Raw genomic sequence first — 11,169 nt, forward strand, 5'->3', positions numbered from 1 at the left:
AACACCAGACAGTATCTTCAACTCTGCCAAGGATTCGGCAATGGCTTGATGACAAGATGTCTGCTCGTTCACAAGTTGCACTGTTTTCCCCATCAAGGCTCTGGGTGCTGAGCTGCATGAGAGGAATGAATAACAACCAGCAGTAGACCCTCTAATCTTATTACTTGTTTCCTGAGGTTGTTAGCCGTTATTCAGAATCTACAAAAAAATTGTACTTTTAATACTTCATATATATTTTGCAGAGAACCATTATAATTTAACACTGTTTAAATAATGCAACATATTTCTCTCTCTCTTTGAAAACGCTGTTTGCAAATTTTAATAATTTCCAACAGATAGCTAAGTGTTTATTTTGTGTATTCTAAGACTCAATGATACAATGTTTGTATCACCCACAGGGGCTCGTCACGAAGTTTTTTCAACCTTTTATATATACCACCTCTATACTATAAAATACACAAGGGAGGAATCAAAACTCGAAAAAATCGCTACCTCCCGATTTCGGTCGCCTCGTATTAATTCTTCTCGGACGTTAAACCCTGCACTCTAAGTATCATTAGATCGGGAAAGGACCATAGTTTTTAGGAATACCTGCAAATTTTAAACATCGGCAACAATTTCATTTTCTTCCAGTTTACTCTCCGGTGACACTTTCTTCGATCAGATGTTGCGCACCAAATTTATTCATGCGCTCTCATTGGTTAATTTTGTTGATCAAGATAAATCGTACGTTGACTCATATTTTAGAGGGATATTCAAATGATGAGTGAAGAAGTTCTTTTTACGTGGTGAGTATATGTATTAATTTTCATATTTATGTAGAAATATTTTAACCATACCTCGGACATTCGGTAGGACGTGACTTTGTATTTCTTGCATCAAAGCAAGTTTGTATATCATTTGAAAATCCCTCTAAAATACAAGTCCTCGTACGAGTTATCTTGAACAACATTGAATTGACCAATGAGAGCGCGACATCTGATCGAAGAAAGTGTCACCGGAGAGTAAACTGGAAGAAAATGCGTGAAAACTTCTAAAATTATTGCCGATGTTTAAAATTTGCAGGTATTCCTAAAAACTATGGTCCTTTCCCGATCTAATGATACCTAGAGTGCAGGGTTTAACGTCCGAGAAGAATTAATACGAGGCGACCGAAATCGGGAGGTAGCGATTTTTTCGAGTTTTGATTCCTCCCTTGTGTATTTTATAGTATAGAGGTGGTATATATAAAAGGTTGAAAAAACTTCGTGACGAGCCCCTGTGTATCACCTAGTCATTCCGTCCAAGATAACATGTACGACGTTCACGACACTGCTTGCTTGCAGCATTAATGCAGGTCGGATGCATTGTTTTAGCAAGATAATTTTGATTTTGCAAAATATCTAAGTTACATTAAGCTAATCTACCTGATGAAATTGTCTGGATCTACCGCCAGTGGGTTAAAATCTTCGGTTGGCGTTGTCGACAAGGGAGTTTTTAATTCCCCGTCCGCCATGTCAAGTTTCGATAACTCCTGTTCGGTGAGCATGGTCAGAGTTATCCTTCTTTAAATTTCTACCCAAACGAAATCTGAATGTATTACATGTAGTTAATTTTAATATGAAGAATATGAAGATTTTTTTTTAATTTATCTGATATCTTGAACCTTTAATATAGATCGAATGTCGTTTTATTTTAATTTTTTGTAAAAATTGAAGGTATCAATCAATTTGATATCTTTACAATAAAAATATCACAATATCGGTATGACCTCTTTTTATAATAGAGAATTTTTAAACTAATATCAAACGTCAAAATATGATAACAAAAAACAAAGTAATTTTTTTTTATATCAGAAAGATTTTTATGTCAAGAATTGCGATTTTTTCTCTTTTTTTTTCCATGACCATATGTTCTGAGGAAATTTTTTTTTAATTGAAATTAACTCTATATTTTGGGTTAAAAAAAACAACTGCAACTTATCAAATTCAAAGCAAGTCAGAGGGGAGGGCAGGAAGGGGGGGGGCTTTCAAACTTAGTCGGTATATTTTAAATAGATTATATAATTCAAATGTACAATTGCATGATTGTACATTTATGAATATTTATAACTTTATTTTAATAAATTATTAACCTAAAAAGCTATGTGCCATTTATATTGACCAGCAATAATGTATGTATTGCAAATTCATATTATAGAATACCGGTATATTTATACCAAAGGACCCCCGTTATACTTATCACATCGTCATTTTTTTTATTTTACTTATTTATTTTCATATTTTTTTATAATCACATTTTATCGTTGGTTTGTCGTATACACTTAAGGGGTCAAATGTGTGACTACGTACGCCACTGTCATCACTAGCAAACCAAGGCCTCTGTGGATGTAGATAAATATACGCAGCTACTAATGACATCAAAGGCTTAGAACCGCTCATTGTTAACTTGGTCTTTTTTTTATATAAAGAAGTTAGTATAAGTAAACATGTAATCGTTTAAGGACGCTGGTTGGTTAACAAGTTCACCATCAGGTCTACCTATAATTTTAAGTTATGATTAGTTAAGCTATAAGCTATTACTTAGTAAAGAAAAAAAATCATACAGTTTACCCTATTTTCCTATTATTTAATATAGAACTCTTCTTCTAAAGGAGAGCAATACCGTCTAAAAATGGCCACGACCATCGAGCTCTCTTAATTGTTGAGGTGTTATTAAATTGTAAATAAATTGCCATACCGCACAGAGAGAGAGAGAGAGAGAGAGAGAGAGAGAGAGAGAGGTGTTAATTCAGAATCTGTTCCTAGTCATTCTTTTTTAAAGTATGTGTATTTTTAGTATGTGTGTAATGCTTGCATTTTCCATGAAATTTAGTTTTCGGAACAACCTTAACTTTAAAATATCAATAATCATGAGTGTTTTGGAGTCGAACCCCTCTCCGTTTGAGAAAGTAAAACAGGTTTATTCAATTTATATTACAAAAATAGACCCTGGACCTTCCCTGGAAGAAATTATCCTTTGGATCCCCATGGGGATAATCCCTAGAAACAGATGTAAATGCTGAACTTTTATTTTATTTTCGCTTTCGCTCCTGTTCCTGAATCCTGATATCAAAGGTCCATAACTCGCATGCTGAGTTGACTACCAAAGTTGATTTCAGCTGAGTTTGCTTGTCATATTAAGGATTTGTTGGTCGAGGCAATGGTTACTGAGTATACTGTATTGGTCTCCTTTATAAGAGAAGGTTTACATGTATATATAAAAGTATAGGAAAATACTGTTCAATACCCAATTTGAAAAAGGTAAAATGTATGGATTTTTTCCTTCTTAAATAATAATACTTAAACAAATCATATCTTAAAATTTTAGGCAGATCTGAGGCCTCCTCAATATAAAGAGGTTATTTGATCAAAGGGATGCAATGTTAATTATTTCCCAATTAATTTTTTTTAGATTAAAACACTTAGCGGTGAGATTTTGAAAAAATGAATGATTCATTCATTCATTGATTATGATTATGTCTATCTTTGCAAAAGAAAGGGGGAGGGGGGGGGGGGGGGGCTATGTAAAAGTAACTTTGAATCGAATATAGTATCCAAGATCTTTTAATTATTAGGAGATTTGTATCTAAAGTACTCAATGTCAAATTCCAGCATCTGTGTCAATTTTTCAATCAGTGTCAAGAAGATTGACTTTTAGGCCTAAAAAAAAGAAGTTGTGTGTTTTGGGTAACCAGACCTAACCTACAAAAATGCCCCTATCCTACCTTTATGATATGTCAATTTTTATCCGATTGTGAATTTTATATAATTTCTATAAAACATTCGTTTTTAAATGTGACACAAACAAACATTCTTAGGAATTATGCAGAAAAAAATATGATAAAATAGAAGAAAACCCTTCTAACCTAACCTATTTTTTTCATCAGTGTTACCCTCAACACACAATTTTTTGTATAGGCCTTAATTATTACCGGTAATAGGTCTGATATCTATCATCATGATAATATTCATATATTCTGAAATATTGAACCCAAGGCACTTGATAATGTTAAAATTTCTTTTTATAGAAGTAGATCAAGTTCTCCTATCAATTGATTAGTTGTATTTTAAAATTTCATAATCATACATGCAGACATATTTCACTTCACTATAGTTAGAAAACTATCTTTGCAAATGTCAACAGCCTTTAATGTTATGATATAAGAAACCACATTAACAAAATACTGATTATTTACATTTATTTACATATAAAACCAGTTTATTTACATGTAAAATATACAGATAGTAAGTAATCATATGTACACGAACAATACACAGTCTCTGAATTATAACTTGATGAAACATAACATATAAAACGATCACGGTTTGGTAATACATGGATTTTATATAGTTCTAGATAGTTTGGTGATGTATTATAATATATAAACACAATCAGTTTATTTACATAGACATTTGATGTTCACTCTGTAGACAGTTAATATTATGATCACAGTTTGTTTACATGTAATACTGGATTTTCTTCACTTTAACTGTGTCCCTCTCAGCCACAAAGAGTTTGTCTCTGGTGTCCACACATAAACCGAATGGATGCTGTAAATGACAGTTGTCAATGTAGCGGAGGAACTGTCCGTCCTGATCCAGGATGTGGATACGGTGGTTGTTAATGTCTGCTATCAGGATCCGACCCTGGCTGTCTGTAGTGATGCCGATTGGACTAAATAGTTCCTTGGTAGAAGAGGGAGGACCGTATGTAAACCGGAGTTTCCCAGCCTGATTGACCACCACTACTGCATGGGCTCCATAGTCAGCTACACAGATATCTAGGTTCTTGTTCTCACTGATGTATTTAGGGTATTCATAATCAGATGAAGTATAGAGAGGTTGTCCTTTGTCATTGTATTGAATAGTTTGTTTCTCTGTGGAGCCAGAATAACGCACAACTTTTGCTTGTTTCTTATCATCAGTGATCATGACAACCAGGAGGTCACCAGAGGAGGTAATGCAGAAATGGAGAGGACACCACCCCCGTAGTCTGATCACTGCCTGTATCTGTGTATTCTTCATTATGTTCACAGTTCTATCACTGGGATCAGTATAAATTAGTTCACCACTCTGTGTCACTGCTATGTCAAATGGTATGTTCCCTGACTTGGTTTGGATTGACTTCACTAGTTTACTGTGGATGTTGTAGAGTCTCATCATGTTGTCCAGACCACACGTCCATACCTCATCATCACTCAGACAGGACACACAGCGTAATTTATTAGATTCTCCATACTCTGTGTTTATTTCTGAGATGATCCGTGGTACATCAATGAGCGGTCTGTCTGGGGGAGAGGACTCAGCACCAGGAGAATCCAATGTGTAGCCATGTTCTTCTGTTTTGATAGATAACGCTGACAGAGAACCAATCTGCTGATAAATCTGTTTTTTGTTAATTTTCTGAGGAGTGAATCTTGGTAAGGAAACTGTGAGTTTAGGAGGCAATCTTCTGAATTCAGCAACCCTGGATTTGTAGGTAGAGACAAGGCTGACATCATTGGAGTTTAGTAATTTCTTTAGATCAGCAATGCACTTTGTGATTTCAGAAATGGTGTGTTTGATTTCATTTTCCTGCTTATTCAGGACAACCAGGTGTTTGGATTCCATTTCATCCACGTCAGATTTCAGTTTCTTGATGGCAATGTCTATTTCTCTGTGCAAGTCTTCTCCATGTTTGTTTAGAGCTGTTGTTAATTTCTTGGAATTTTTATTTAGATCAGTTTTCTGAACTGGGATGTTAGATGCAATCTCTTGGTATTTAGGATAAATGGAATTTTCTAATTCTTGTAGATCTTTTTTCAAGGCTTCTCTCTTAGTATCTAGTATTCTTAAAATGCCAACTTGTTTGTGTCCTAGATGTTCACCTGAGGAGACACAATCCACACAAATAGGAATGTTACATTGTTCACAATGAAGGTCACATAATTGTGTGGAATGTTTGGAACATTTAGGATTTAGTCCCCTCTTCTTAAATGGCACTACTTTGTGTTCTTTGGACTCATCTAGGAGATGTTTTCCAACGCAGACTACACACAGATGTATATGACAAATGTCACAGTACATAGGGGGGCCCGGGGTCTCACAGAGGTGACACCGTAACACATCCTGGGCCCAAGTACGGGGATACATGGTCAGACACCTTGATGAGATTTTTAGATGATTTCTGAAAGAATAAAAGAACAGTTATATGAATGTAATATTAATAAACAAACAACTTGGTTTTAGAAATTCTATGTCATTTTGTATGTGTAGTCAAAAGTGTTTTCGGATGGAAGGGAGGTAGGATCTAGAGGGCCCTCCCCCCCCCCCAACCAGCACGAGCTATAGTGTTAACCAGTTTCAGGTTTCACCTCTGGCTAGCTGCAGAACTGTAGCACTCCGGAAAAAAAATATTGACAGACTTGAGAATATTTTTTTCCCCGGAGAGCTACAGTTCTGCAGCTATATACCTCTGGCCGTCAGGATTCGCTTCGCGCATTCTCCAACATTTACAGGATTTCTTTCTCGGTCCGTGCCCCCCCCCCCCCCCTCCCCGACTCACACACCAATGGCACTGGTCTACACTGTTTGTTCGGTAACTGACGGTAAAACATTGAAATAATGTGCACGGTGCCCAGTGTACAATTTTGATTATGTTTTTCATTATTATTTCTTGATTATCATTTTATTTATTTACAAACAAACTACAAACCTTCACACTCCAACATGGCGATTCGGGTCTTTTCTCTTCCGGGTCTGGTTACCTGTACAATCGTCACGTGATTTCTTTAGTGGTAGCTACGTCAATCAGGGTCGCCTGCTTCCTGCAATGTTCATATTATATTGTAAACATTTGTTCGTGATGGGACTCACTCATATGGACAAAGGTATTTTGCCAGAAGTTAAAACTTTTGGGACGTGCTTAACGTAGAAGGTATGTGAGGGGGGGGGGGGGGGGCATCCTCAGGCGCGGATCCAGAAAATTTTCAAAGGTCAGGAATCCGCGGGTAGGTTAAGGCAACTCCGAGTTTAATGACCGTCAAAATTATGATCAATTTAAATAATGTTTATTTTTATGAAAAGAGCGCGGAATATTAATACCAAGTGAATGTGTTCACCAAGATATTATTTTTCTACTTCGGAATCGACTCGATCTTTGAAGCTGCCCTGCCATGGTATCACGTGACAGTTAAAAATAGATCACTTTTTTACCTTAACAAAAAATCAAAAAGTGTAACACTACCCCGAAGTTCATTTGTATGTTTGCTACAATAATTCGATCGGCAATTAGTTCATGTTTATTAGTATTACTGCTAGAATCCTATTGTACATCGCATAAAATAAATATTGTAAATATTTATCAAAAACCCTCTCAACTTCTAAAATTTCATTGAAAATACTACGTATTTTTCATTTAAAACAACAAAGCACAGGATTCTAGCAGCACTTTTCAGGTAGTTTAGGTCATATACCGTTGATATTTACCAAAATCATATTTCCTTATATCCGGGGTAGTGTTACACTTTTGCCATTTTTTGTACACACTGACAGAGGAAAGGCTGGTCAATCCATATAAATGTCGATACGCTTACCTTATAACACTCGCTGATAAATCAAAACACCCATGCCTGTATTATCCTGATTATATTCTAACTGACACTCATTTAAATCTTAGGTATTTGTATTAAATAAGTCTTATTTCGGCATTGTTTACACTGCATTCCGATAATTTGTCTCCCGACATGATCTTCTCTTTTAAACATGCTTGTGACGTCATCAATGATAATTATACGTAATAGAGAGAAATCGAAGATATATTCAGTTAGAAGAGTTTCTAGTGATATATTATGTCTGTAGTTTTTATAATTTTAACCAGAGATAAAGTTAAAATCGACATGTTTCTGAGTAAAATATGACATCATGCTGCTTATTGTGACGTCATATCGATCAGAGGAATTTGATCGCTGTGAGCTGCCTTATCATACCCGCGTCGAGAAAAAAAATTCTGGAATAAAGTACAACAATGTCTCTAGCCAGGGTCCTGAGTCCACGTAGGTGGGAGAGAATTATAGATATTGGGCGTGTTTTGCGATCATGTAAGTACAGTTCATGCATGTATGCTTGCAGGAATTTTTTCAGGGGAAGGGGATAGGGGCGGTTGCATGGAGACCCACCTATGATTAGGAGGTCAGGGGGCAAAGTCTTTAGAAGCTTATCCATTTTTTTTATAATTTCATAAAAATTTATAAAGTCATACGAAACCGTGAAACTAGCCTCAATATAGGTTGATATAATTATGATCATTAGAAAATGCATTAATTTGACTGAAAATGAGAATCATGCATTTCAGTCAATGGTTTTTATACCCGCACTTTCTAAAGAAAGTTCGGGTATATTGTTGTTACCCTGTTCCGTCCGTCCGTCCGTCTGTCCGTCCGTCCGTCCGTCTGTCACGTTTTACTTTCTCAAACTGCTCTTACATCTTATAAACCAGCAAACTGAACTCTTGGAGTTTGATTTGGGGTATCAAGTTGTTTTATAAAAAGGTTTCAAAAATTCTCTGTTAGTCCTGGGGGTCAAATAATTGGTAAAAAATGACGTTTTTTCACAAAAAACCTTCTTCCTTGAACTCCTCCTACATTTTCAACAGTAGACAAATCATCTTTTGGAATATGTTTTAGGGTATCCTATAGATGCGCAATAAGGTTTCGGAATTTTCAATTTTGTCCTGGGGGTCATTTAATGGCTGAAAAATGACGTTTTTTTACAAAAAAACTGGTTTCAAAAACGTCATGTTTTTTTGACAGTAGCCAAATGATCTTCTAGAATATGATTGGGGGTGTCATATTGAGGCGTGATCAGATTCCAGAATTTTTTTTTTCATTAAGGGTATCAGTGGGCAACAAAAAATGACGCTTTTTTGCAAAAAAAATATGGTTCCCAGAACTCCTCTTACAACTTTTGGAGTAGCTACGTCATCTCTTGGGATATCATTGGGGCTGTCCTATAGATGTGCAATAAGGTTTTAAAAACTTAAATTTCATCCAGGGAGTCAAATAGTAGCAGAAAATTGACGTTTATCACTAAAAAAAAACATTGATCCAAGAGCTCCTCTTATGATTTAATGGATAGACAATCATATCTTGGGATATGATAGGGACTGTTCTATAGATGTGCAGTAAGGTTTTAAAAATTTAAATTTCATCCAGGGAGTCAAAAAGTAGCAGATAATTGACGTTAATCACTTAAAAAAAACATAGATCCTAGAACTCCTTTTATGATTTAATGGATAGACACATCATATCTTGAGATATGATAGGAACTGTTCCATAGATGTACATTACGGTTTTGAAAAATTAAATTTAACCCTGAGACCCATTACCTACTGGTATAACCTTTTGATGCCCTTTAAGGATCAAGAATATATATGGTTAAGGGGTGGGGATCTCAACCGTTTTCAAGATATTCGTGCACTTCCTGTTCAAGGGGGGTCTGCCCATCCCCGGGGCCCATGACCTACATACCGTTTGATGCCCCTTGACACAAGGAACAAGAATATATATGGTTTAAGGGTGGGGATCTCAACTGTTTTGAAGATATTAAGGGACTTGCTGTTTGAGGGGGTCAGGACCACCCACAGGGCCCATGACCTACATAACATTTGATGCCCCTTGACATCAGAAACATGAATATATATGGTTTTGGGGTCATGATTATAACAGTTTCTGAGATATATGGTAATTTCAAATTCCTGGGGGGTGGGGATGACCCCAGGGGTCAGATCTAATAAACCCTATATATTGCCAGTAACAGCCAATATATGATTATGAAAACCCTATATTATTATCTTTGTCCGTTTTCAAGTAACCATTTACAATACAGTCTACGATTCTTCCTACAATGTTCAATGTTAGACCCCACACCCTTTGGACACCCCCCTCCCCCCCCCCCCTCCCCCGAAAAGTGGTTGTCTAACCCAAAATGAGAAAAATCAAACCAGGGTGCACAACTAGATATGCAGGCCTATCATATCCTAGAGTTTTGTACAATTCTCACTGTTCAGCCATCTCTGAGAAACAAGTTCATGCAGAGCAGGAAAGAATTAGAAAAAGAAGACTAGACACGATCTCGTTGCGAGCAACGAGGAGGTCTTCCGTACGATTTTTAGAAGAAAATATGACATCATCAACTTTGATTTTCGACAACAAAACATGATATGGAAAAAGGAGTGAAGTACTAATGCTTTAATGTATCGCTTTTTAAAAAGTTCTATTACATTGCTTTTTAAAATACTTGCATTTCTTCCAATTAAGATTGAAAAGATAAAGCTTGTTTACATCTGGTCCCTAAAAACCCTAATTGGGTAACGCAAGAGCAAATTATTATATTGTTAAAATATATAAATGTATTTTACCTAATCTAGCTTTAATAACCTTTCACAAGATGGCTCTCATTAAAGGGCTATAGATAAACATTATTAGAGCCCTTTGATCCCCTAATTTAAGGGACCAGCCCCTTTTTCTTGGAATCAAATGAAGGGACATTTAATTCTGAACACATTTTGTCAACAAGTGTTTAAAAGTTCGTTACTGTTCTGGAGATATATGAGAAAGAAGGTTTTAGGGGCCGATCCCTTATCTCCTTATAGGGGCCGTTAAACGAAAATTTGAAGGTAGCATATTGTTAAGAACATCATTTTGAAGAACTTTTCTTCTTAACTGCATTTTAAAATATTTCTCCTTTCTGACATATGAATGAGATATTCTGGAGATATATGAGAAAGAAGGTTTTAGGGGCCGATCCCTTATCCCTTTAAAGGGGCCATTTAACGTAATTTTGAAGGTTGCACATTGTTAAGAACATCATTTTAAACCACTTTTCTTCTGCATTGCATTACAAAATAGTTTTCCTATCTAAGATATGGGTGATCAAAATTATGGATTATTGGCCTCTAAAAACCCTTAATTACGTAACACATAATAAAATCATTACATTGCTGGATACATAACTGTGAGATAAACATATTTGCTTCTATAACCTTTCACAAAATATCTCTAAGTAAACGGCTACAGATTGAAGACTTTGGAGCCCTTTGGTCCCCTTATTTGAGGGGCCAGCCCCTTTTTCTTGATATTACATGAAAGGTCATTTAATTTCTAACAAATTT

General features: G+C 35.9%; 2 protein-coding genes across 2 annotated transcripts in view; both read right to left on the reverse strand.

Moving 5' to 3' along the window:
- The window catches only part of LOC128185054 (mitogen-activated protein kinase kinase kinase 4-like), a 100,595-nt gene extending 99,175 nt beyond the window's left edge, over positions 1 to 1,420 (reverse strand). The window contains exon 1 of the mRNA XM_052854725.1: positions 1,407 to 1,420. The gene's annotated coding sequence lies outside the window, so the exon portion shown is untranslated. The remainder of the gene's footprint in view (positions 1 to 1,406) is intronic.
- A 2,740-nt stretch (positions 1,421 to 4,160) lies between these two features.
- The window catches only part of LOC128185055 (protein lin-41-like), a 23,468-nt gene continuing 16,459 nt past the window's right edge, over positions 4,161 to 11,169 (reverse strand). Inside the window, exons 2-3 of the mRNA XM_052854727.1 lie at positions 6,715 to 6,826; positions 4,161 to 6,186 (exon numbers count right to left, since the gene is read on the reverse strand). Coding sequence (XP_052710687.1) covers positions 4,479 to 6,152 — 1,674 coding nt within the window. The 5' untranslated portion in view covers positions 6,153 to 6,186; positions 6,715 to 6,826 and the 3' untranslated portion in view covers positions 4,161 to 4,478. The remainder of the gene's footprint in view (positions 6,187 to 6,714; positions 6,827 to 11,169) is intronic.

This window comes from Crassostrea angulata, chromosome 5 (genome assembly GCF_025612915.1).
Source record: "Crassostrea angulata isolate pt1a10 chromosome 5, ASM2561291v2, whole genome shotgun sequence".
NCBI lineage: Eukaryota > Metazoa > Mollusca > Bivalvia > Ostreida > Ostreidae > Magallana > Magallana angulata.